The 24160-nt window shown below is 39.7% G+C and overlaps 3 protein-coding genes across 10 annotated transcripts; 2 read left to right on the forward strand and 1 right to left on the reverse strand.

The window, feature by feature from the left end:
* Positions 1–3620: 3620 nt before the first annotated feature.
* Positions 3621–10334, forward strand: slc25a25a (solute carrier family 25 member 25a). The gene is made up of 10 exons (XM_010876229.4): positions 3621–3857; positions 5367–5490; positions 5626–5713; positions 5819–5933; positions 6999–7157; positions 7784–7936; positions 8064–8171; positions 8447–8614; positions 8708–8858; positions 9001–10334. Exons 1-10 carry the CDS (start codon positions 3699–3701, stop codon positions 9183–9185), a joined length of 1410 nt encoding a protein of 469 aa, XP_010874531.2. The 5' UTR covers positions 3621–3698; the 3' UTR covers positions 9186–10334.
* Positions 10335–10421: 87 nt separating this feature from the next.
* zdhhc12a (zinc finger DHHC-type palmitoyltransferase 12a) lies at positions 10422–15339 on the forward strand. 2 transcript variants are annotated; one of them, XM_034296415.1, is made up of 5 exons: positions 10422–10614; positions 11196–11329; positions 11422–11511; positions 12182–12348; positions 14131–15339. In XM_034296415.1, the coding sequence occupies exons 1-5, from the start codon at positions 10518–10520 to the stop codon at positions 14444–14446; spliced, it is 804 nt and encodes a 267-aa protein (XP_034152306.1). In that variant the 5' UTR covers positions 10422–10517; the 3' UTR covers positions 14447–15339. The 2 variants fall into 2 exon arrangements, with proteins under 2 accessions (XP_034152306.1, XP_010874532.1); XM_010876230.4 differs by having other exon boundaries at positions 11431–11511.
* Positions 15340–16089: 750 nt separating this feature from the next.
* Positions 16090–23760, reverse strand: LOC105014232 (serine/threonine-protein kinase N2-like). 7 transcript variants are annotated; one of them, XR_004576695.1, is made up of 21 exons: positions 23390–23760; positions 23165–23262; positions 22750–22905; positions 22323–22432; positions 21925–22147; positions 21659–21805; positions 21331–21440; positions 20974–21117; positions 20790–20865; positions 20506–20689; positions 20225–20345; positions 19994–20086; positions 19812–19903; positions 19334–19510; positions 19180–19242; positions 18997–19073; positions 18607–18749; positions 18158–18265; positions 17887–17967; positions 16503–17017; positions 16090–16430 (listed from the first exon to the last, which is right to left on the reverse strand). XR_004576695.1 is itself a non-coding variant. In XM_020052980.3 (20 exons), the coding sequence occupies exons 1-20, from the start codon at positions 23437–23439 to the stop codon at positions 16814–16816; spliced, it is 2457 nt and encodes an 818-aa protein (XP_019908539.2). In that variant the 5' UTR covers positions 23440–23760; the 3' UTR covers positions 16090–16813. The 7 variants fall into 7 exon arrangements, 5 of the variants coding, with proteins under 5 accessions (XP_019908539.2, XP_012992082.2, XP_034152303.1 ...); XR_004576696.1 differs by lacking the exon at positions 16090–16430 and adding an exon at positions 17480–17773 and having other exon boundaries at positions 16947–17017; positions 23390–23759; XM_020052980.3 differs by having other exon boundaries at positions 16090–17017.
* Positions 23761–24160: the final 400 nt, after the last annotated feature.

The raw sequence follows: 24160 nt of genomic DNA on the forward strand, positions 1-24160 counted from the left end.
CCAGCCTGCAGTGGTCCGTACCTATCAAAAGTGATTCAAGGAAGGAAAAGCGGTGAACCGGTGACAGGGTCATGGGCATGCACGTGGGGAGCAGGCTGGACCGTGTGGTCCGATCTAACAGACGAGCTATTGTCGCTCAAATAGCTGAAAAAGTTAATGCTGGTACTGATAGAAAGGTGTCAGAACACACAGTGCATTGCAATTTGTTGCATATTGGGCTGCGTAGCAGCAGACCAGTCAGGGTGCCCATGCTGATCCCTGTCCACTGGCAAGCATCTACAATGGGCACATGAGCATCAGAACTGGACCACGGAGCAATGGAAGAAGGTGGCCTGGTCTGATGAATCAAGTTTTCTTTTACATCACGTGGATGACCATGTGCGTCGCTTACCTGGAGAACACATGGCACCAGGATGCACTATGGGAAGAAAGCAAGCCGGCGCAGGCAGTGTGATGCTTTGGGCAAAGTTCTGCTGGGAAAACTCTGCTGCTCTCCTGCCATTCATGTGGATGTTACTTTGACACTTTGCACCATCTACTTCATTCTGCTTAACTTAAACCTTTTGTCCTTAGTAAGGGACAGGTGTTTAATATTGCTTAATAGTGCTTAGATATTATACTTATCAGGTCTTACTAATCCCAAATAGCTAAAAGAAATTAAAAATGCATACATTATCAAAGCTCAGGTCTTAGGAGGTTACAATAACTTATAATTAACAAGGCTAAAGCAAATTTTTAACAGACCTTTGGTTGTTTTTCTCCTTGCCCCCTAGAACAGAATGTCCATACTCAGTTGTTTTACTTCAATGATTTTCTGCTAGTTTTGGCGGGGGAGGAACCCCCACCAAAGTTCAGAACTAGTACATTCTGTAAGTTTCCCAAAACAGAATGTTGAGAAAATAATTTTGTCTGTTCATTTTACTACAACAATATGTATTAAAATGTCTCTTATCTCTATATATTCTGCATCTTCTTTGTTAGCTTTAGGACAGAATGATCGGCCTGTGCTTCCTGGTGAGGTTACAGGTAGCAGTGGTATCCTAAAACAAACTGCTAAATTCTCATTATTTCTGCCTTGAACTTTGGTTGCCCTAAGTAGTTTTATTGTCATGGCCATTGTAATGAGGTTCAGGATCCCAGACTTCCTAGCATTGGATTTACCAAGGAATGTTGTCATGGCAACCAGCCTAAAACCTAAATTGGTATCTCTAAAGCCAGACTCAGAGATGTCCCAGAGTTACTGTAATGTAATTAATCTTTTGCAAAATATCTGCCATGTTTTTTGAAAAGTAAATATATATGTACAGAAAGTACAGACCATCAATTAAAATCAGAACCCATCTTCTACACTTGAACATTTTAGTCATTTTTTATATTGTACCATTTACCTTATTGAGAATAAAGTTTGTGTAGAGATTATGAAGAGGGTGAACAAAATCCTTTATCTTTTGACGTGCATGCTTGGCACTATCCTACTGTTAATTGTTCCCAATTGATTCATTGTCCCATATTTCCCTGTTGTCTTATGTTATACATTCATGAGGAGTCGCCTGATACTATCACAGGTTAAATAAAATAATACTGCTATTGAACTTTCGGTTCTCTACCCACTATTAATGTTATCTGTAGAGCTATTGATACATTCAAGATATCAACCTGAAGTGATGCAGTACTTAGCAAAGGACACTGAGCAGATGTTGAACAGATGTTGGTGTCCAATTATTTTGCTTAGTGGGTAAATAATACATATAATAAATATTCATCATAAATTATCATTGTGTTAACATGTCTTCCATATTCATATTTTCATTTATTGAATGTGTTTTATTGAAAATAACAGCACATGCCTACCTTTAAATGGTTCCTCTTAAGCTTGAATGTATTATAGAAAATACATTCCTGAGTGAAATCAATGTAGTTTTTTTAGTTTGTGGCCTAAATTACAGTCAGTTTTACAAGAAGACAAATGATTGTAATAAAATGTGAATAATCAACTTGCTGTTGAAAATATAAAGGATTTAGCAAAGATTGTCTTCTTTAATGTCTAACAGATTAATTTAAATGTGATGATCACTGTGGGGAAAAAACATGAAGTCTCAAGTATCATTAACATATACAGACCTATGTACAATACTGTCCCTGGGAAGTTATAAAAAAGAAACTCTAACCCAGAATTGTACCAAATTGCAATGTTAACCATCCTAAGTAGAATATGAACTATCCCAAATTATAATACATGTTAAAAAAAAAGTGTCATTCAGTATAACTGACATGTCTAAAGGCTTAATGATGCCCACATACTCATACAATTAATTTAAATTGTCGAAGAGAAAGGCCAGTGCCTGTTAAGAACACATCAACCATCTTACAATCTGTGCAGGGTAAGTCAGAGTTTTGTAACTATTTAACCATAAAATAAACGTTTAAGATCTGTAATTGTGCTGAAGTTGTTTGTACACTCATAGATCTGAGCTACGACCACTGCACATTTATCACATGGATATGAAGTTGGTTTAGAGAATGCGAAGTGTGCAAAGCTGTCATCAAGGCAAACAATGGCTACTTTGAAGAATCTAAAACTTTTTTGATTACAATATGATTCCATTTGTGTTATTTCATAGATTTGTTGTCTTCACTATTATTCCGCAACGTGGAAAATAGTTTAAAAAAACAAAAACAAAACTTGACTGTGTAGGTGTGTATCGAAATCTTTGACTGCTTATTTAGAACGGTTACATAAATACAGAGAATTACTTATGGTGAAGTAAATATGCTTGCTAGTCTTGAAGTATTAAATAATGTGAAATCGTAGTGGTAGTGGTAGTGATGGCAAGTATAGTTGAGGTAGTAGTAATAATGGTTGTAATATTGTGGCAGTTAATGAAGTATAGAATGTTGAGGCCTGCATTCTGACATTGACATTTCTAGGGATACAACAAGCGTTATAGTTCATGACAGTAGCTTATTAGAAAAAGCTGTGTTGAAGACATCCTAGTTTGTAGCTGAAGAACAGTGGTGTGGTGCCTCCACATATTTTCATTGGCCTATGAGTACAAATAGCATTATCAAATAGTAAGGGAATGTATTAATAGCAACATAACATTATTTTTGTTCAAGCAACTTATTTGTCAGACTGCCCCCATCCATGTACTGTTTTTGATGTTGCTTGCTCTCAAGGTTTTGCAGCTACATGTTCCAGCAGTTTATTATGGGTGCAGTCACGTTTTTAATTGACAAGAATTATCAAACATAAGAGGCGAGTGAAAGGCTTCTCATATTTTCCTATAAGAAAGTATATTCAGAACTTTCACTTTCTAAATCAAAATGAAGACAATCAAATGTAATATGGAATTTGCTCAGCTGCTAAAAATGCCACAATATTTTGTATTTTTAATGTCAAGTAGGTGCAAGAGGATAACTCGGTCTTCGCGTTTCCTAAATTCCTATTCGGCGTAGCATGGACTTTTCCCAGTCATGTTGGTGTTTCCGAAACAGCGATGTCCTTTAAATCTAGCACAGGACTGTAATGACGTGCGAAAACGTCATTGTAGTAAAATAGGGAGTGGTTTCTGGTTTCATTCATTTATATAATAGGAAGGCACTTCCTACCGGCATTTTAGTATTATCGCCTGTAGGAGGTTGACCGCTCTCCGGAGCAATATTTATTTGTCTTAAACGTTTTTAATCTTTATTTAAACATGATTGGCCTGTGCCTTTACGTTCCTGTTCTTAATTCGGATGCAACTGAATTCGAGTATTTTGAGTCTAACGGACTACCATCGCAGCTTAAATCGCTTTTTAAATTAAGTGTGTTTCTACCGTCCCACGAATTTTCAACTTATCGGAAATGGAGAAAGGTACTTAAAAAAATATTATTTATACTCGTGTGTTTGTGTTTTAGGGAAGTTAGCCGTAAGAGTTATTTTGATTGATACTTTGTGGTGTTATTTCTTAAATATGCGTGGAAAATCATGTGGTCATAGTTTCCTGTAAGTACAACTCCACCCTCCTGTAGTTTGGGTTTAAAGAAAACGCACAGCCCTTGGTCCTGGAATGCAATATGCTTTGTTTTGGATATTACCAACCTGGTACTTTGAATGTAATCCCTCACTGAACGGGTCAATTATCTCAGTTCGGTAATTATGGTGTCTAGTTGAAACAAGATACTGTAGTAGGCTAACTGTTACTAAAGGAACAGGGATGACTACCTCTGTATCAGACAATGATGGGCATGATTGCAAATGAAGATGGAACATATATGTAACACACAATGCAGACCAGTTAAACATATAGTACTTGGGAAAAAATCCCTATGGGACCAGACCTGGTCAACACAATTTTGAGGTGTATTTCTGTGGTGTTTAATATATGTTTAATATATTTAAATGCATTCCCAGTTTATTATAGTTTGGGTCTATGGATGTCTGCACTTTCATGTTATTGGCCTGCAACAGCTTCAAGTTAAAGAAAAATAGGTATTTTCTTAATATAATTGAGTATCAAAGTCTTAATACCTCAGTTTTAGGGTTACATATTTAGTGTTGCTTGGTTGAAAGATTTGCTAGAAGATGATGGAACTGTGAAATGCATTAAAGACTTGGCTGACGTTTCTTGATCCCCATGACTGCGTGACCAACTTTTTAGAGGCAAGACATGATGTCCTTGGCAGAGGTGGGCAACGGAGCTCTATCTATAGCTTATCCTTAACGACGAGTCGACCTGCCAACTTGTCCTAGCCCTGTCTAACTACCTGGTCTAAAATAGAACTAATGCACCAGCAGTTTGGTGGTCAGCCATGTGACTGTACTCTCATAGAGTACATTCTTTATATCCATGTTGCAGGCCTGAGCTCACATTTGACAAGGAATATAAATACTTCTCCTTCCCAGATGAAAAAGCGTTTAAACATGGAGCAAAATAGTTCTAAATGTACATGTCCAAAATGTGGTCAACTGCTTTCAACATTTGACCTGGGTGGCGTTTGCTTTTATCAGGGACATTTTCAATGTGGAAATGGATTGTCTTGGCTGAACATTGAGATTATGTAATTGTGAAATGCACTGTTTCTTCATATTAATAAATCACCTTAACCTCTTGTGAGGACTTAAAATACTGTAGTATCTTCCCCTTCCATATAAGCCCCCAGTCTTGACATTACTGTTGATTTACAATATTTATTTTGTTGTTATCTCTCAGATACCTGAAGCCTTTAGCAGACACTTAACCAGACCGACTAATGGGAGCAATTAGGATTAAGTGCCATGCTTAGGGGGACAAAATATTTTCATGTTATTTTTTACCTTGTTGGCTTTAATAAGAACCAGATACATGTTGTTAATTCTTTTATTATTTTTGGGCCTCTACAGAAATCCGTGAAAAGTGCAGATAAGGACCTGGAAGGGCAAATGGTCTTTGAGGAGTTCATTCACTATTTGCAAGATCACGAGAAAGACCTGAAACTCGTTTTCAAGAGCCAGGACAGGAGAGCTGGTATGCTATTGTTTACAAATCAAATGTTACGGTTAGAACTGCCCTTAGCTACCCTAAAATGAAAACAGATTTTCTTTCTGATTCAGCTGGATTCATAATGTGATGAATATAGTATGTTCTTCTGTTCTAATTTAGATAAAATAGATTGTAAAGAGATCATGCAGTCTCTCCAGGACCTTGGTGTCCACATATCCCAGAAGCATGCAGAGAAGGTCTTACACAGGTAAGATATTAAGACATAGCGTTTTGGGACTTGGGTTCTTCATAGTCACTTTTGGTAGTATTGCTAACTTGATTTATATTTTCAAAATTCTGATTTTCGCAATAGCATGGATAAGAATGGAACCATGACAATCGATTGGAATGAGTGGAGTGACTACCCTTTGCTACAACCCAAAGAAAACAATGTCCCTGAGATCACCCTGTACTGGAAACACTCCACGGTGAGAAGATGGGAGGGATGGTTATCCACACAGCAGGCAACATTAACTCACACACTGTTTCCACTGACAACATTACAATTCAGAGATTTACAGAATTGTATAAAATGTCAGTTACAGGCTAATTTAGCCTTGACATAAGATTATCTTTATGAAGTGGTTGGAGACAAATAATACCCTGGTTTTCTTAGAACCTCCACAACAGGACAATGTGATTGTGGCCAGCATGCAACAGTGGTACTGAAATATGGAAATACTCTTTTTAATTAGCAAATCCACCTCTACATTTTAGTGTTTACCTCTTGTTTGCCAAAAGGTACAGAACAGTGTTTGTAAGTCATGCTGGGCTAAAAATATTTAGAAGCGCTCCCTTTGAAATGATACCACCTAACACAACAGCCAGCCAAAATATCACACCGCAATTACACATAAGTCATGTTGGACTGACTATCTGGTATCGGTTGTGTTACTTACAATTACATAACTGGGGATGCCATTTTTAGGTAAGTTCACTTGGCTATATTGAAATATTTTTCAATCTGGTGATTTAGCTCTGGCATAGTAAAGCCTTAATGGGATAAAACTTTAACTCTGGTTTAGGTTTTGAAAAGGCACCTCTTGAGTCACTTGGAGTTTAGTCTCACTGGCTGACCTAGATTGTTACATAATAGATAGTATGCCCTTCCTCCTTTGACCTTATAATATCATCCGTGCAATATCAACTCTAAACCAGTACGTGAAAGCTGTGCCCTTCTGCTCAGTCCACCTTGTTGTTGGATTTCTAACTTTGCCAGAAAAGAACGGGACACAGAACCCATCACTGACCTTTAACACTCTGACACATTTCATTGCCAGGACTGCTCGTCATTACTCGAGGTGAAAGGTTTTTGTACACATGAGGCTTTAGAAATCGCACAGCCTGAAAAATGTCTACTTACCCTTTCCTTATAGCTTAAATATATTTGTAAAATGCTAATTGATCTTCAATAACTCAATATTTTCTTGGACAAAAGACAGGCTAATAGTGGATACGAATGCTCATGTTTTATGTGTTTCTGCCTTCTTTAGCTCTTTGATGTTGGTGAAAATCTGATGGTGCCTGATGACTTCACAACAGAGGAGAAGCTGACGGGGATGTGGTGGAGGCATCTGGCTGCAGGTGGAGGTGCAGGAGCTGTGTCCCGAACCTTCACCGCCCCCTTAGACCGACTGAAAGTACTCATGCAGGTAATAAGCTCTTGACCTACTATTTTGACCCAGCCCTGTATGGCCAACAACAGTTCATTGTCCTAGGCATGGTACACCGAGCCCTCTTATCTATTTGTTTTTTGAGTGACAGCAGCATCTTGCAAAACTTCTAGGCCGATAACAGTGCACAACTGTGCATTTCCTAAGAGCCCTAAACGTGTTAATAAGTACAGTGATGGGTTCAAGAGTACTTGTGGCAGAAAAGAGGGTAAGAGTTCCGTGAGCTGACCAATGACAGTGGCTAAGAGCCTACATGCGCACTGTGGTGACAAGTTATTGGCTGCATTGGCCCATGAGTCAGCAGAGGGCAGATCTGATAGATACCCTCTTTGCTGTCATATGCTGCCTCAATAACCTCTGATTGACGTCACTGTGTCTGTTTGAACAGGTTGATTAGATTAAATTGTGTGTCGATATGACTGACCCCAGAACGCTTTGACGTGGTTTGCATTTTGACCTCTTTGACAAGATACCATTCTCATAGCTGAATACGTTTGAAGAATGGATGCCCCTATGCTCAGAAAACCCAAGAGAGAGTATGACCCTGAGTATCTAATTGTTCATTTTACTTGCCTAATATGACAAACATTGATTTTCCTGGTCAGGTCCACGGTTCCCGTAGCAACAACATGTGCATCATGAGTGGGCTTAGTCAGATGATCAAAGAAGGTGGGATGAGGTCACTTTGGAGAGGGAACGGAATGAACGTCATCAAAATTGCTCCTGAATCGGCCATCAAGTTCATGGCCTATGAGCAGGTACTAAAAGAAATAAAACAATCCATTCATTAAAGACAGTTCTTTTAAATAACAAATGATCATGTGATATTGATGTTCTAACCAGTGTCTGTCTTATCTCCTTTACTTTAAATGGACCCTGATACAGATCAAGCGTTTGATTGGTAATGATAAGGAGACCCTAGGCATCCTGGAGCGTTTTGTAGCTGGCTCTACGGCTGGAGTCATCGCTCAGAGCACCATCTACCCCATGGAGGTGAGCAGACATCAGTCACCATCCTCTAGTATAGATCTGCAATGAATACTTCTTATTGTTATAAGGTTTAAATTGTGATTTATCTCGATAAGTAATGCCAATGTTGTCACTTTTCCAAGATAACATGCCACATTCAAATGTTCCTGGTCGAGCGTAGCTCAGTTAGTGATGCATTACTCCTGCAACGCCCGGGTTTTTGTTTCAATTTCTTAGTAGAGCCATGTTTGCATGCTAGAGATTGATGACTTACATTTCCATTTCCATGTTCTGATCAGGTTCTGAAAACTCGACTTGCCTTGCGAACTACTGGTCAGTACTCCAGCATTTTTGACTGTGCAAAGACTATCTTCAGGAAAGAGGGACTAGGTGCCTTTTACAAGGGATTTATCCCCAACCTGATGGGCATCATCCCCTATGCTGGAATTGACCTGGCTGTGTATGAGGTGAGAATCTGGAGAAGTGTTTCAAGCCATAGGCACTGGATCATTGAATGCTTAATTTCCACTGTATTCTGACTCTGGTCCTTTTTCATATAGACATTGAAAAACTCCTGGCTAGAGAAGTATGGCACAAACAGTACAGACCCAGGTGTTCTGGTTCTGCTTGGTTGTGGCACAGTGTCCAGTTCCTGTGGTCAGCTGGCCAGTTACCCCTTGGCCTTGGTCAGGACCCGCATGCAGGCACAAGGTGAGAGTTATGTATACACACCTAATTTATTCTGCTAATATTCTTGAGTATATTAACTGTATAATTTTGAGATGTTTATACATGTTCACTAGTTTTGTGCTTACTTTGATCTATTGCTGACTATGCCAATTTTGTCCTATAGCTATGCTCCTGGGCAGCCCACAGGTGACCATGTCAGGGCTCTTCAAACAAATCATCCAGATAGAAGGTGCCACTGGCCTCTACAGGGGACTGGCCCCTAACTTCCTGAAGGTCATTCCAGCTGTCAGCATCAGCTATGTTGTGTATGAGAACCTGAAGATGTCACTGGGAGTTAAATCACGATGAAGTGACGAAATATGAATGGTTCAGCATTGAAAGCACTTTAAGGCTACGGAACCTGAGACTGTTGGGACTTGAGGTTTAGGAATTAGAGCCATCTCATTCTGTGAATGCACAAAGATGAAGAGCCTGGAACCGCAGAATGAAATGGAATCAACTCTGTGAGCTGAAACGGAGGGAAGGGGACCTTCCTTCAATACTGTGATTGCTGCTATTAATGTGGTTTTAAAAGACTGAGTTACGACCAGAATTCTACATTGAATTTCTGTTTGCTACTCAACTGAATAAGCAACTCTTACTGGGGAACAATTATTGCTCTTGTTGTAAGTTGTGTTAAAGTGCCACCTAAAAACCACAAACTATGACAATGTACCTTTCTTTGACTAATGTGATTTCAAACATACTACAGTAAAGCATTGTTGGGTATTTGAAATAGTTATTGGTTCTGCCCTCAAATCTGCTTTTGTCTTTGACTGATATGTCATTAGTGTTTCTTGTAGGTAGGAACTGGCAAAACATGAATGGTGACTCTTTCCCATTTTCACATGGTGCTGATTGACATTTTATTCATACTGCCATTTCCAAATGAATGATGCTGTATTTCTGAATGACTGACGTGTTTCTAGCTACCCAGGATTAATGTTTGTGTTGTCTGGAGATGACTGTGCTAAGAATGGAGATTTTTGTATTTATTTTGATCATGCACTTAAGTTCATAGGTTTGATTCATATGGAAAAAAATAGGAACTGTATTAGTACGAGTTGTGTGATTTTAAAAATAGGTGTTTCCAAATCACATCAGCATCTTGTACTATATTGAAGAGTACTTGTATATGTCTTTAATGTCGACAGTCTTATTTATTGCTTGAGACAATCCTGCGTGCTTGCCCTCTGCATACATGTAGTAATTTATCTATTTATTTTGGAAGTACACAATACTTCTGTGAGTGCAAATCTTAGGTATGCTCAGTACAGCCTTTGTAAACCAAACATGATTTGAGTTGATCAAATAACACTAATGCACTTTAATTAATGCATATTTAAATGTTTTGCATTAACTTTATTTAAACATTTTTATAATGTAATTATTAAAAATTGCAATGGACCATTTGCTACAATGTTCTTGCGCAAATAAATGAAAGCTTTTATATATTCACGTTTGTTGATGCATGATTCATTTTGTCCCTGCTGAAAAATGTATGTTCTTCATCGGAGAGGGATTTTAGTACAGTACTCCATTTGACACTTACGGCACTCCGTTCCACAACAGGAAGTTGGAATTCAATATTGATAGCTAAAAGATGGGTAACTTTCCTAGCTAAGTTTCAGTCATGCAACGATGTTTAAAAACGTGTTTCGATCTGGTTTTCTAATTAGGACCGTACATGTCATTCTAACATGGGTTATTACACTGATACTGTTCTTACATGACACCGGTAAGATGCTGTTCGAGACGAGACCATTTAATTTGCCATTCAGCTAAACGTTAGCCACATGGCTTTGTTAGCTTGCCAGGCAAGACCGTCTGCTTAGGAGACTTAAATCCTTAGCACAACAATACAAGTGCAAGCTAAACCACTATTTCTGCAATATAATTAAGTCGCAGCAAGAACGACAGTAGTGTTAAAATCCTTCTACTTGTTGGGTTTCTAGATAATTAACGTAGTTATACATTCTAGATAATGATGATACATTTCATTAGAAATGTTTTACTGTACCATAAAACCTATATTGCTGTAGACAGCATCTTTCAAGCATCGATTTATGGCATTGTGGAACAGTGCTTTTGTTGCTGATATTCAGGATGGGATTATGATGCAAAATGTGTGTTCTTAAGCTTTTTCATGTATGCTTTAGATCCTTTCTTAAGCGTTGTAGTAAAAGCAAGTGCAGAATCTGCTCAACTTGACAGGAAATTAGATATGTTGGCAGATTGTTTTGGGTGCAGATAAAGTCAAAATAAAATGTAATATATCTTGTAGCATACATAGTAGTATATCTTGTCTGTTAATTTAAGATCTCCGGAGACAAGAGGAGAATGGAGAGTTGATGAAGCCTGTAGCATTTTCCTTGCTGGTCCTGCTTTCAGTGATGCTGTATTTCACGGTCTCTCTGATGGACCCAGGGTTTGTTCTGTCGGACAGTACCAAGGTGAGCCATTGCCCCTCGCCCACACAATAAAACCTTCCTATAAGATGTATGTCTTATTGCTATTACACTGCATTTGCCTTTAAATGTTTGAGTGTGCACAGGGCTCAAGTGAGGAATTGGAGGAGATGATACCTCAAAATCCCAGTCCTCGTCTGCGCCGGTGTGGTTACTGTCTGTTACAGGTATGAAAGCAGGTACAGTATCGTCTAGTGCTGATGGATCATTACATTAGGAATAACTTATGTACTTTACATAAACAAGAGTTTCTCAAACTAGGATTCACTGTCTTGTGATTCAGCATTGCTAGTGAAACTGGGAGAAATCCTTCATGGATTATAGAATCAAGGTTTTATGAGTATCAATGATCAATGTTTTTTTCTACACCAATCATAAGCAGTTATTGCCTGTTGACCTTTCTGAACGTCCTAAACATTTCCATTGAATTTGAAACCGTCTTCAGATGTAAATATTGTTTAAAATTCCCCTGCCCGAAAATCTCACATTCATGACTCTAGTAGCCAAATAAAATATATATAATTTTTCTTGTCTTTTTTCCCTTTCTCGAGTTCTACCCATTTCTACACATGTAGCACCCAGTTCTGTGAATTATAACTGGTGCTTTGCATCATTGACGTGTCTTTCTTCAGCATCTGGATTTATACTCCAGACCACAACAACACAACTGTATTGCAAGATAGTGAATTTACTATTCAGGAGATAGGAATATAAAACCTTCCGTTGTCAAAGGCATTCATTTATTTTGTCTGAAAGGTTTGGAAACCCCATGTCACCACGTATGTTTTCAGATGTTGTTGGTATGACTTGTTGGTCTTTGCCCTTTGTCTCAAGCAGCAGCCCATGAGAGCCAAGCACTGCCAGACCTGTAAACATTGTGTTCGGCGGTTTGACCATCACTGTCCGTGGATAGATAATTGTGTGGGCGAGAGAAACCACCGCTGGTTCATCATCTATCTGACTGTGCAACTACTTGCTCTTCTCTGGGCCATGCAGATTTCCTGGTGAGCGTGGCAGTTAAAAGCAAATAAATGTTTCTGTCACCTGCTCTCTTAACAACAGATTATACAGTGGATATAAAAATTCTACACACCCCTGTTAAAATGCCAGGTTCTTGTGATGTAAAAGAATGAGACAAAGATAAATCATATCAGAACTTTTTCCACCTTAAATGTGACCTATAACGTGAACAATTCAATTGAAAAACAAACTGAAATATTTGAGGAGGGAAAATAACATGGTAATATTTGCAGACTCTTCTTTGCAAAAGCGCTCCAAATCTGTCAGATTGCGAGGACATCTCCTGTGCACAGCCCTCTTCAGATCACCCCACAGATGTTCAATTGTATTCAGGTCTGGGCTCTGGCTGGGCCATTTCAAAACGTTTATCTCCTTCTGGTGAAGCCATGCTTTTATGGATTTGGATGTGTGCTTTGGGTCGTTGTCGTGCTGAAAGGTGAACTTCCTTTTTCATCTTCAGCTTTCTAACGGACACCTGCAGGTTTTGTGCCAAAATTGCCTGGTATTTGGAACTGTTCATAATTCCCTCAACCCTGACTAAGGCCCCAGTTACAGCTGAAGAAAAACAGTCTTAAAGCATGATGCTGCCACCACCATGCTTCACTGTGGGTATGGTGTTTTTTGGGTGATGTGCAGTGTTGTTTTTGCGCCAAATATACCTTTTGGAATTATGGCCAAAAAGTTCAGCCTTGGTTTCATCAGACCATAACACATTTTCCCATGTGCTTTTGGGGGACTTGATGTTTGTTTTTGCAAACTTCAGCCAGGCTTGGATGTTTTTCTTTGTAAAAAAAAACCTTTCGTCTTGCCACCCAACCCCATAGCCCATTCCTATGAAGAATACAGGAGATTGTTGTCACATGTAGCACACAGCCAGTACTTGCCAGAAATTCCTGCTGTTCCTTTAATGTTGCTGTAGGCCTCTTGGAAGCCTCCCTGGACAGTTTTCTTCTCGTCTTTTCATCAATTTTGGAGGGATGTCCAGTTCTTGGTATTGTCTCTGTTGTGCCATATTTTCTTCACTTGATCATGACTGTCTTCGCTGTGTTCCTTGGTATATCTAATGCTTTGGAAATTATTTTGTACCCTTCTCCTGACTGATATCTTTCAACAATGCGATCTCTCTGGTGCTTTGGAAGCTCTCTGCGGACCATGGCTTTTGCTCTGAGATGCAACTAAGAAAATGTCAGGAAAATCCTACTAGAACAGCTAAACTTTATTTGTGATTAATCTGTCACTTTAAATGATGGCAGGTGTGTAATGACTTCTATTTAACATGAGTGTGAATGTGATTGGTTGATTATGAACATAGCCACATCCCCAGTTATAAGAGGGTGTGCACACTTATGCAACCAAGTTATTGTAAGGTTTTTATTTTAAATTTTTCCATTGCGTTAGGAAACTATTAGGACCCCTTAATTTTTCCACATTTTGTTTTACAATAGAGCATCGTACAAAAATGGATTTCATGACAAAGCCAAAACAGGTTTTTTTTTATTAAGGAGTTTTATTAAAATATAAAAAACTGAACTATCGCACTGCACCTAGTGTGTCAGTAATTCTGTAGGGCTCTGTATATTTAAGTTCAAAACAAATGGAAAATGTATCTGAAAAATAATTAACTGGCTTTTGATATACACTGTATACAGTTATTTCAATAACACTAACAAGGAATACATGTGAAATGAGATGACTAACATGACAAGGAGCGCTATCAGTTATTGTCTTTGCGGTGTAGTTAAAAAATGCTTGTTTTTGTCTTTCAGGTCAGGCTTCCATACAGCCATCACTTGGAAACTGTGGCTGAGTGTGAACGGCTTTCTGCTGGCAACGCTGTGTGTTGTTGGTGTGTTTTCCTTGGTGGCGGTCCTACTCCTGGGCTGCCACCTCTATCTGATCTCTATAAATTCCACCACCTGGGAATTCATGTCCCGCCACCGGATCTCCTACTTGAAGAGCTACGGAGATGAGGAGAACCCCTTTGATCGTGGAATCCTCTGTAATCTGTGGGACTTCTTCTGCATGTGCCGAACTGTGATGTGGGAGCAGGTATACTACAGAGGGAGACATAATCACGTCTGACCTCACTTCACTGACACCATGCCCAAACCAGGCATGTCGGATTAAGGGTTGTGCTGTTCTGACATTCCTTTCATTCTTTTATCTCTAATCATATAAATTTTTTACCAAGCGGAGGTAGAATGTACTGTTTAAATCGCTGTATGTTTTGTTATTTCTGTAGTCTATGGTTCTGTAGATATAATCTTTATAGATTGTTTTGTTTAACTGATTTACAGTTTAGCTAGGATTCATTACAATTGGCAACAGATATTAATGTACCTGTGCTTTAGTATATCGCTTACAAATGCAGTGTGGGTAGGCTACATGGATAAAGTATTATGGATAAGATCAATATTGTTTTTAGTAATTTAACTGCAGCCCCACATCATGTGACCAAAATCACCCCCTTAATAACTGTAGGAAACGAGCATCAAGGTCATACCCCACTGCACAATTACAACTTTGGGAAGTTTAACATAACTAATTTCATATTTGGCCTAATAAACTGCAGGCATTTTTTAGTTGATGTGGAACATAACCAACTGTCTTAAAGTTCACTTCAACATGTATTTTCCACTGAAACTCCATACTTTTAAATACACAATAAGATCCCACCAACTTATTTTACAAACACATCCTGTTTTGGTTACACCAGCCACAATTGTTGGGGATTAATGTGTATAAACAAATCACAACAGGTGGTCTGTCGACATTTGGATGGACAACTAGCTATAGATGTTGTTGTCATGTTGAAAAAAATATACTGTGATAAATGATTGAATGATGTTGAACAAACCTTTTATGCAGTAACTTTAATACTTGTTTTTTATAATACACTAAATTAATTTCTACTTTTATTATTTAATAAAAGGTTTCACTGTTCATATTGACATAGATGCCACACAAAACAGTAACGATTGCCATGAATATATTTATTAATCTTGTGTCATTTACAATACTACATTTGTAGAGATGGCAAATTCTGCTAGCTTTACTCAAAATTCACACGTTTTCCAGAACTCCCTGATAACTTCTGATTCCAGGAATCGTCCAACAGGGATTTCTGGGAAACTGAGGAATACTAGGAATGTTTCTAGAATTTTGCAACCTAAACGAACCACCAACATTCGGTCGACAATGCATAATTATTAGCAGCAACTATTGAACTATTTAATAGCAAGATAAATACTTACTATACATAAACAAATGGCCTCTGACTATGATCTCTTTCATTGCATTAAAAGTGCTCAATCTGTCGTTTTATTGAAAAACATGGCTGTTACTTTATTCCTTCTCGTATAATTCAAAATAAAATCCACAGCAGCTGTGCCATGCACATTTCAGTCACCATAACTAGAATACATTGGCATGTAGGTAGATATGTTAGTAGTAGTTATTAGATACACACGTTGTTGGTATGGAATGACTGGATCCAAGTATGACAACATGGAATTTTTCATCTTCACAGTCAGGTTTTGAAAAGGACGTGCCTGTATTGCTACAGGAATTAAAAGACTTTCATTTGCTTAGTCAAGGCAGTGGGCAAAGCCTCTCACAGTGATGTACAGAAATGGCAGCGTGTACCTCCGTTGTCTGATAATTGCTAAATAACCCAAGGCCACAAAGCATGCTCTAAGTGCGTCCACGTTAGACCTCTCATCCGATCAAGAGAGCATTGCACAGTTTATTTTTTGGATACAACTGGAACTTTAAACAATGAAACAGCCACAGAACCAGCCATCACACACATTCATGGCACAGAAACACTAGGGTTGCATTCAATGTCCTTTCCACCTGCGGAGATTCTCTGTCCTGCTGGGTTAGGTTTGTTGATGATAGGTTAGGTTTGTTGGCTTTTGGTGATAGTGAGGTCAGCCTGCCTCATCTACATGTACTGCTGGGGTGGTCCACATTCAGGTGTTGTCAGTTAAGAAAAGGTTGTGCGACGAAAATGTTCATGCAACTGTTTCATTACCTTAATGCGACCCTGGTCACTGTCAGAAACCTGGTAACTGACAGAAATCTGGTCACTGATAGGAACCTGGTCACTGACAGGAACCTGGTCACTGACAGGAACCTGGTAACTGACAGAAATCTGGTCACTGATAGGAACCTGGTCACTGACAGAAACCTGGTCACTGACAGGAACCTGGTCACTGACAGAAATCTGGTCACTGATAGGAACCTGGTCACTGACAGGAACCTGGTCACTGACAGGAACCTGGTCACTGACAGAAACCTGGTCACTGACAGGAACCTGGTCACTGACAGAAACCTGGTCACTGACAGGAACCTGGTCACTGACAGAAACCTGGTCACTGACAGGAACCTGGTCACTGACAGGAACCTGGTCACTGACAGGAACCTGGTCACTGACAGAAACCTGGTTCATCCATGCAAGGCTGTGAAGTCAAAGTCTGCGAAGGCTTCCTGCTGCTCCGGAGAGAGGCTACAGGAAACGGGTGGAGGTGACAGGATTGGCTGGAGACTCGTGAACTCGCTGTCAAAGTTACTGACATCCACAGACTCTCTTATTTTTGGCAGGAATGGAGGTTTTATTTTTTTTGCGAGCAGTGCATCCCAGTCCATAGTCTGTTTGTAAAACAGATACAGTACATATGAGTTACATTACAAAAAAGCTACCTCAAATACAAAGTTGATGTATAATTCCAACAAGCCATGACATCCATCTCAGATTGTTCTAAGATTGTGCAGTAAAAACAGGGCAGGTTAGCGTGCCAGAAACATGATTTAAATGTAAATTGAATAGTATCAAATTCAGATAACATTCAATTAATATACAGGTAGTATTCAACATCCGATTCAGACCAAACGTCTTCCTACCATTCAGTAACAAATTGTCAAATCCACCCAGGGACCCCATTACCCCAAGTCAATCCTATTTGACATGCAGTTGTATGATGGAAATTATACCATCATACAGCTGCACTCGACCAGATTCTGACACCTAGACGGTGTCAGAATCTGCCACATGGTGAGAAATGTGGGTTTTTTGTTAGAAGGGAATTCCCTTCCATATGAAAATCACCATACCTCTGGCTTTGGTGAAGAAAGTGATGTAATAAACATGGTCCAGACATCAATGTCTATTTAGGAGTCAATGGGTTTCCTGTAATTTTTTTTACATCAGTTCATCTTAGCCACCCTGGGTCTCATGGGTCCCACAAATTGAGGTACACTCTGTCCCAGGGTGGTTGGTGGTCTGTGGGTGTCCCTTTGGTGGTCTTGAGCTAGGCTTAGCAAAGTGGTGGTCTGTGGGTGTCCCTTTGGTGGTCTTGAGCTAGGCTTAGCAAAGTGGGTGGAGATATTTAGATGAGTTAAGTATTCCTAAAAGAAACATTCAGAACAATCTGAGATGGCAGGAGTCAAAATCTGCTTTCATGTGCTATTTGAAGTGGAACAACTCTACAAGTGATGACTGAAATAAATTTCCACTAAACCTTGAAGAATTCCTCTTCCTTTACTTCATTTGCATCCCCCTCTCCAGCTCCAAGCCTTTTTTCTGGATTCCTCTTAAGAAGCTGCAGGGAATAGGAGCATGACTAGGGATCAGCATTTTAAATGTTAGTCAACTGGCAGATGTTCTTATCCAGAGCCACTTACAGTTAGCATGGACATAGCATGGACACACATATTCATTATAAATCTCTCAATGGTTCCTAAAAACCAGCATTAGAAACCAAATTAGCAGAGGAAGGGGATTGCTGTTACCTTTTGAATGATGGACATGGAGTCTGGAGTGAGGCCTCCGGGGTATTGAACATCATTATTAACTATACTGTCAAACACCTCCTCTTCATCTTCTCCTGGGAATGGAGACTTGAATAGGATTGAGAGAGTGAATTCTTCATTTTGTTATATGTACACCAGTAACCATTAAGCAGTATATGTTGATTTCTTTGTGCTGTTAATATGAATCCCTTGGCCTCTGAAGGCAGATTTTAAAGTATCTTCTCAACCTAAGTTTGCGATCTTGTCTTGATTAAGAACAGGTATCCAATAGGCTTTCATTACAAAACACATGTAAAATCAATTGAATCCTCTTAATCATGTGATGTTCACCATTACCAACATTGCAAATAATAACAGTATCAATAATTCTAAAATACTCTCAAATGTATTCTGTGTTTAAGGGAGTGAGCTTTTGGTCGATGACTTACCTCTCCCACCAGCATCTCAAATATAAGGACGCCCATGCCCCACCAGTCCACAGCTCGTGTGTAGTTATCATCAGTAAGAACCTCAGGTGCCAGGAATTCTGGGGTTCCACAGAAAGTTGATGTCCGGTCTCCATAGCCCATCCCTGTAAGGACAACGGCAGGTGGATAGTGTTTCTTATTATCATTATGTCATTTTTGTGGGGGGTGTTTGCTATAAGGATCAGCACTGAATAAACGGAAAGTTTCTAATAGGGATCGCTGAGGGCTATGATATTTATTGTTGAAGCCAGTATTGGTCTTTTAATCATTCAGCAGAAATGGTATTACACTCATCACAATATATTTCCAATGACAACAAACCTTGTCATATATGATAAACCATAGTTTTACCTTCTTTACAAAGTCCAAAGTCAGTTATTTTAACAAATCCATCTGCATCCATCAGCAAGTTGTCTAACTTCAAATCTCTGTGTATAACAATCAAATTGAAAGGAGCTGTTAATGAAAGCCAGAAATGTATTATGCATTGTTATATTACACTGCTATTCAAAATGACTCAAAGACATGACTCACCGATAAACTATATTCTTCTGATGCAGAAACTCGAGCCCCAGTAAAACACAGGCTGAATAGAACCTGTAATACAAAGGAGAAGAACTTTGCACTGACGTGTTTGTTTTCTAATGGAACTTAAATGGCAAGAGTGTAATTGCACTGTAAAACTCACTTGGTCTGCACCTCGGAGAAGACGTTATTATGGATGTGGATCATTAGGTCACCTCCTGGTGAGTACTCCATGACAAAACACACATGCTCAATGGTCTGGAAGCAGCCGTACAAGTTAACCAGGAAAGGGTGCCTTGATGCATTGATCATCTCAAAGATCCTCCTCTCACACATAAGGCTGTCAGAGAGAGCGTTTCTTGCTGTGAATAAGTTATAATCTGTGGTAATCACTACTGTGCTATTGTATGTTCGATGAGCAAGTCTACTGATTGTAGGGTATATGCCACAACATCTCACATTCTTAATAAGACTAATTTGGATCTCGCTAGGGGAACAACGGTCTTAATCATTGCACCACAGTGCATTTGCAACATGGTTTCTAAACCTGGTCACAGCATACCTGACACTGTCTGGGAAGGAGCGCCATAATAATGAACTGGACATCACAAAATTGGAAAAGAGAAAAAAGGAACAGTTACCTGTCCATTTCATCACGGGTTACAATATCCCTCTTCTTTAAGGCTTTAACGGCATATAGTTTTCCTGTCTTCTTAAACTCAGCTAGAAGTACCTGGATGGATTGAACATGGACAACAATGGTTTATGTAAAATATATAAATATAAAACTAGTGATATTATTCTGTTTGCAAAAATACTGTACCTTTCCAAAGTGTCCTCTGCCCAGGACAGAGATACATTTGAAATCTTCCATCTGCAGCCTTTTTTTCTCTTTAGTGTCATTTTCTTCTGATAACTGAAAACAGACAGATCAAGAATCATGAAGACCAGTCATTCATTCAATTAAAATTTCCTAAAGGTCTGCCAATGCCCATTACTTTCCCAAATGACAATGAACTACTTTCTGTTAAGTGGAACTGGAAGCGACATTTACATTTTCTGTCGTAGGGTTAGGTGGTGTTTTCGGTGCTTTTGGGATGATTCTTGTCTGGTCAGTGCTGAATGGTTTAGATGAACCCTCATCACATACATTAAACCTAATCATTGGTCCGTCCCTGCAGATAGGGAAACACTGTGCTGGTCATATAGTCAAGGAAACCTTCGATAAAGATATCACATACAGTACTCTCCCATAACCAAATGTCTCTAGAAATGCACTGCTTGTTTCACACTGTTCTTAGCGACACAAAGCTCTCAATGCACACATTCTCTCACCCCGGCAGTAGCGGGGTTGCTGGAGTGGCCTTCTGGGTAAAAGGTGGGGGGTGGACCACCGTATCAGAGGAAGTAGAAGGACTCAAAGTGGTGAAGGAGCTGCACTGAGGCAGGATACTCATCATTAAATGGCCCCATGTGGCAAAGTTCATGTTCATCTGGGCGGCACGAAGGAAGTTCTTCCCTGAGTGGAGGAAAAGGAACAGAGCTCCACAACATCCAAAATCATTCACAGTAAACATGGCCTTTTAGATCTATGACCACAGGCAGGTGAGATAAGTTACCTTTCTCTTTTGAGAAGATGCATCTTTGACGCCTCAGTCTGGGTTGGTGCTCAATCACAGGATTGACAAACGTAATCTGCAGTGCCACCAGAACAAAACATGTGGCTTGCTAAGTATGGATATCTGATTATTAGACCCCTGTGGCTAAGCCATGGCACATTAAGAACTATCAAAGAAATCAGACCTCAGTAAACAGTGTACCCTGGGGCTCCAGGCTCAAACAAAATGCATGTTGTTGGTTGTCTAGGAACTCATCCAGACGCAGGTACTTGACTGCACACATAACCCTCCAGTCCTGCTGGAAGACCGCGATCTCCAGCTCCCGTGACTGTGGGGGTCCACAGATGAAATACATACGCAATCTCTCAACTGAGAAACCATAGAATTACAATTGACCAAGACAGACACTTTCAGAGGACATACAACAAATTAAAGTTCCTAAAGAGACAGTTATGCAAAGGACAACAGCTCCTCCTGGTGTTCAGAAAAATCACTGCCTCAAACAGTTGCATCAATTGCCCACAACACGAACACGACTTACCCGTTCTAGTTGGATGCTGAAACTTTGGCACCATGCCTGCTTACTGACAGGTCTCCAGTTGGTGCGACCCACAACTCTGTTATCCAGTTTCAATACCGCACTTATCTCCACTGTGACAAAAAGTCAAGATATCACACTCATGTACTTCCTTTACTCAAATAATCTGGTTTTAAATGTACAGTACTAGGGATATTCAAATACATCAACCGCAGCTTCAACACAAAGTAATGTGCTGCCTGGACAGTCAATACCACATATACACAGCACACTCCTGGTAGGAGAGGCGTAAATGTTGAAAACAGCACTGAAAAGCGAAGCAGTAACTTACATGGGCAGTCTTCTGTGTGAACAGGATGGCTGAAGACATTAGGATCTGGTGGGCTGTTCGAAGCTGATAATGCACTGGTTATTTGACCTAGACCTGGCGGGGATTTCAACAAGTCCTCACATCCCAGAAGCCTGACCACAAGCGTGCCTGTAAAATATTGTATTTATCGGGAGAACCAGCCTTAAAATATAAATATGAGTTCAGCTTTTATCTTAAATCCATAAACCAATCTAGAAGGTCCTATACGCTTTGAAGAGAGTAATTACCCGTTAGGGCGGCCGGCTTGAGTAAGGATGAGGAAGTGGATGATGGTAGGGAGCAGAGTAAACAATTTTGCTGTTGTTCCTCAGAGGGAGGAGATGCTGTAGGGAGCCCATCTTTGGTGACAGCCTCCTGAACAGCCTCCTGAAATGACTCCCCGAGGCGGTGTTCCAGAGAAAGACACAGAAGATCGAGCTTCTGAGATGACTCTTGCACTCTGGACCGAGCCTGGTAGATATTTTTATCCAGCGCATAGGCACAGAAACACATTTTCTAAACCTGAATATTATGGTGTTTTTACACCCTGAAACTACAGTAACTCATTTGTTAGTCTCTATGAAATTATCCTAATGTTGCAGTTGTTTTAAAATAAAAAAAATACTGTTTGGCCTAGCTAGCCCACCTCAGCGAGGGCCAGTTGGTCCTGGGATGGAAGCCCCTCGAGCTGCTTCACCACATCCCTGGCCATCTTCACCACCTCTGTTTCCCTCTGGACATAGTATTTTAACTCAGCTACATGGATGTCCAGGGGATTAACACATAAGAGGACAGGCCAGAGATACAGAGCCAAGTTCAGATAAAGTAATAGCATGTTAATATATCCTTACATGGGCAAAACAGTTGTCAAATTAAACAGACTCACATTTTCCAATATCATACCACCAGCAAATAAAAAAGCAAGAAAAAACAAAACTGGCTAACAAATTATACCATGACATAAGACATAAACTGCAATTCACTCCTTATAGTATTTAAAAAATTCTGGGCAAATATGTAGAGTATTTAAATGGTACATTATAGCCATGAGCCCAGCACTAACTAGACTGTACCATGAATCTCTGACCTCCATGATTGATGCTGCCATGGCTGACGCCCCCATCCCCACCACTGGTCTGGGTGACTTTGATAATCTGCATTCGGATCAGCTCGATCTTGGAGCGGCTGTCCTGCAGCATCTGCTGAGCGGTAGACAGCATCCCCAGATCCTGGACAGTGACAACAACACCAAAACCATGATGCAGCCAGTGATACAGCTGGGTCATTAAAGAGGGCAAGTACACCTGCACACAACCTGCTCTGGGTTTATTCAAGTCTCCAAAAAACAAGTACAATGTTAGTCCCTCTGATTCATAAAAATGAGATAAACAAAAAACTGTGAAACTGAAAATCGATGTAAGAAAAGGGATGTAAGAAAATATGCCTGAATCAGGTGAAAAACATAGTATGACCATGCAATTCACTAACCTTTGAGGACTCTGGTCTCTTCTTGCTGAATAATGTTTAATTTGTCATCTTCTTGGCCACAGGAGGGCTTCTCACATTGTTCCTGAACCTTCACTATCCTTGAAAACACAAGTCCTCTGCTGTTGTTGCAAACTGTCAGGGTCAAGCAGGCAGTGTTCCTCTTGATGCTGCTCTACATTTTGTGAATTGGGTCAAAGAGTAGTCTTTGCATGTGTTTGTTTTTACCTCTGTTGTCTTTTCAAAATCCCTCCTCCTCTGCATCCTGTTCTCCTCATCTCTCGCTTTTAAATCTCTCTCTTTCTCTCTTTTTTCTTTCTTTTTTTATCTCTGTGTTGTTCTGTTTAGGCTTCCTGCAGGGGTGGCAGAGATCCCTCTGCCGTGCCAACACTGCTGTTAGTCTGCGAGTGCTGCTGATATCCCACGCTAGCTAGCATTGGCCAGTGCAGAACCACATGTTCCTTGACTGTCACCAACCAAAGACAAACACAGAGCCGTTCTCCTCAGGACAGTCGGAGAGTATCCAGTTAAGAGCTTTGCTAATCCCGTTCCAGCACAAGGGAGTGCCTGGGACATAAATCTAACGCTCCGGGGAGTCGGCTCTTTATAGAGAAGGACAAAACAATTTTGTAAATAAAGGCTATACAAATTTCTTAATCTTACATGTTAATAGAGATTATTGCAAAGTGTAAAATTGTGAAAAATATCTACACTGATAAAAAGTAAATTTGCAAGATTTCTTACACTATGTTAATAGTGTGGGATGTGATTAAGCCCCGTGTAAGAATGAGCTAAGATTTATGGGGTTAAGTTATGCTTTGGCAAGGAACCCAAAATATTATGGGCCATCAAATCAGGAGAGTTATGCATGAATGGTGCATAATGCTGCAGGCTATTTTCTCTTTACCTTTGAGACCTATTTGAAAACCAGATCAGGCTACTAAGGTCAGTGACATAGGTTTTATTTAACTTTTTAAATAACCAACGTCAACTGAAAGA

This window comes from Esox lucius, chromosome 13 (genome assembly GCF_011004845.1).
Source record: "Esox lucius isolate fEsoLuc1 chromosome 13, fEsoLuc1.pri, whole genome shotgun sequence".
Classification (NCBI taxonomy): Eukaryota; Metazoa; Chordata; class Actinopteri; order Esociformes; family Esocidae; genus Esox; species Esox lucius.

What these genes read in the sequence shown, in the direction of transcription:
- slc25a25a (XM_010876229.4), top strand. Translation starts at nt 3,699, where the DNA reads ATGATTGGCCTGTGCCTTTACGTTCCTGTTCTTAATTCGGATGCAACT. An exon ending in CTTATCGGAAATGGAGAAAG is followed by an intron (nt 3,858 to 5,366) that starts GTACTTAAAAAA and finishes GGGCCTCTACAG; the next exon opens with AAATCCGTGAAAAGTGCAGA. An exon ending in GCACCATCTACCCCATGGAG is followed by an intron (nt 8,172 to 8,446) that starts GTGAGCAGACAT and finishes TGTTCTGATCAG; the next exon opens with GTTCTGAAAACTCGACTTGC.
- zdhhc12a (XM_034296415.1), top strand. Translation starts at nt 10,518, where the DNA reads ATGTTTAAAAACGTGTTTCGATCTGGTTTTCTAATTAGGACCGTACAT. An exon ending in TTCTGTCGGACAGTACCAAG is followed by an intron (nt 11,330 to 11,421) that starts GTGAGCCATTGC and finishes TAAATGTTTGAG; the next exon opens with TGTGCACAGGGCTCAAGTGA. An exon ending in GTGGTTACTGTCTGTTACAG is followed by an intron (nt 11,512 to 12,181) that starts GTATGAAAGCAG and finishes TGTCTCAAGCAG; the next exon opens with CAGCCCATGAGAGCCAAGCA.
- LOC105014232 (XM_020052980.3), bottom strand. Translation starts at nt 23,439, where the DNA reads ATGAGGAGAACAGGATGCAGAGGAGGAGGGATTTTGAAAAGACAACAG. An exon ending in TCACACAGAAGACTGCCCAT is followed by an intron (nt 21,441 to 21,658) that starts GTAAGTTACTGC and finishes TTTTTGTCACAG; the next exon opens with TGGAGATAAGTGCGGTATTG. An exon ending in AGGAAGAGGAATTCTTCAAG is followed by an intron (nt 17,018 to 17,886) that starts GTTTAGTGGAAA and finishes TTTTACAAACAG; the next exon opens with ACTATGGACTGGGATGCACT.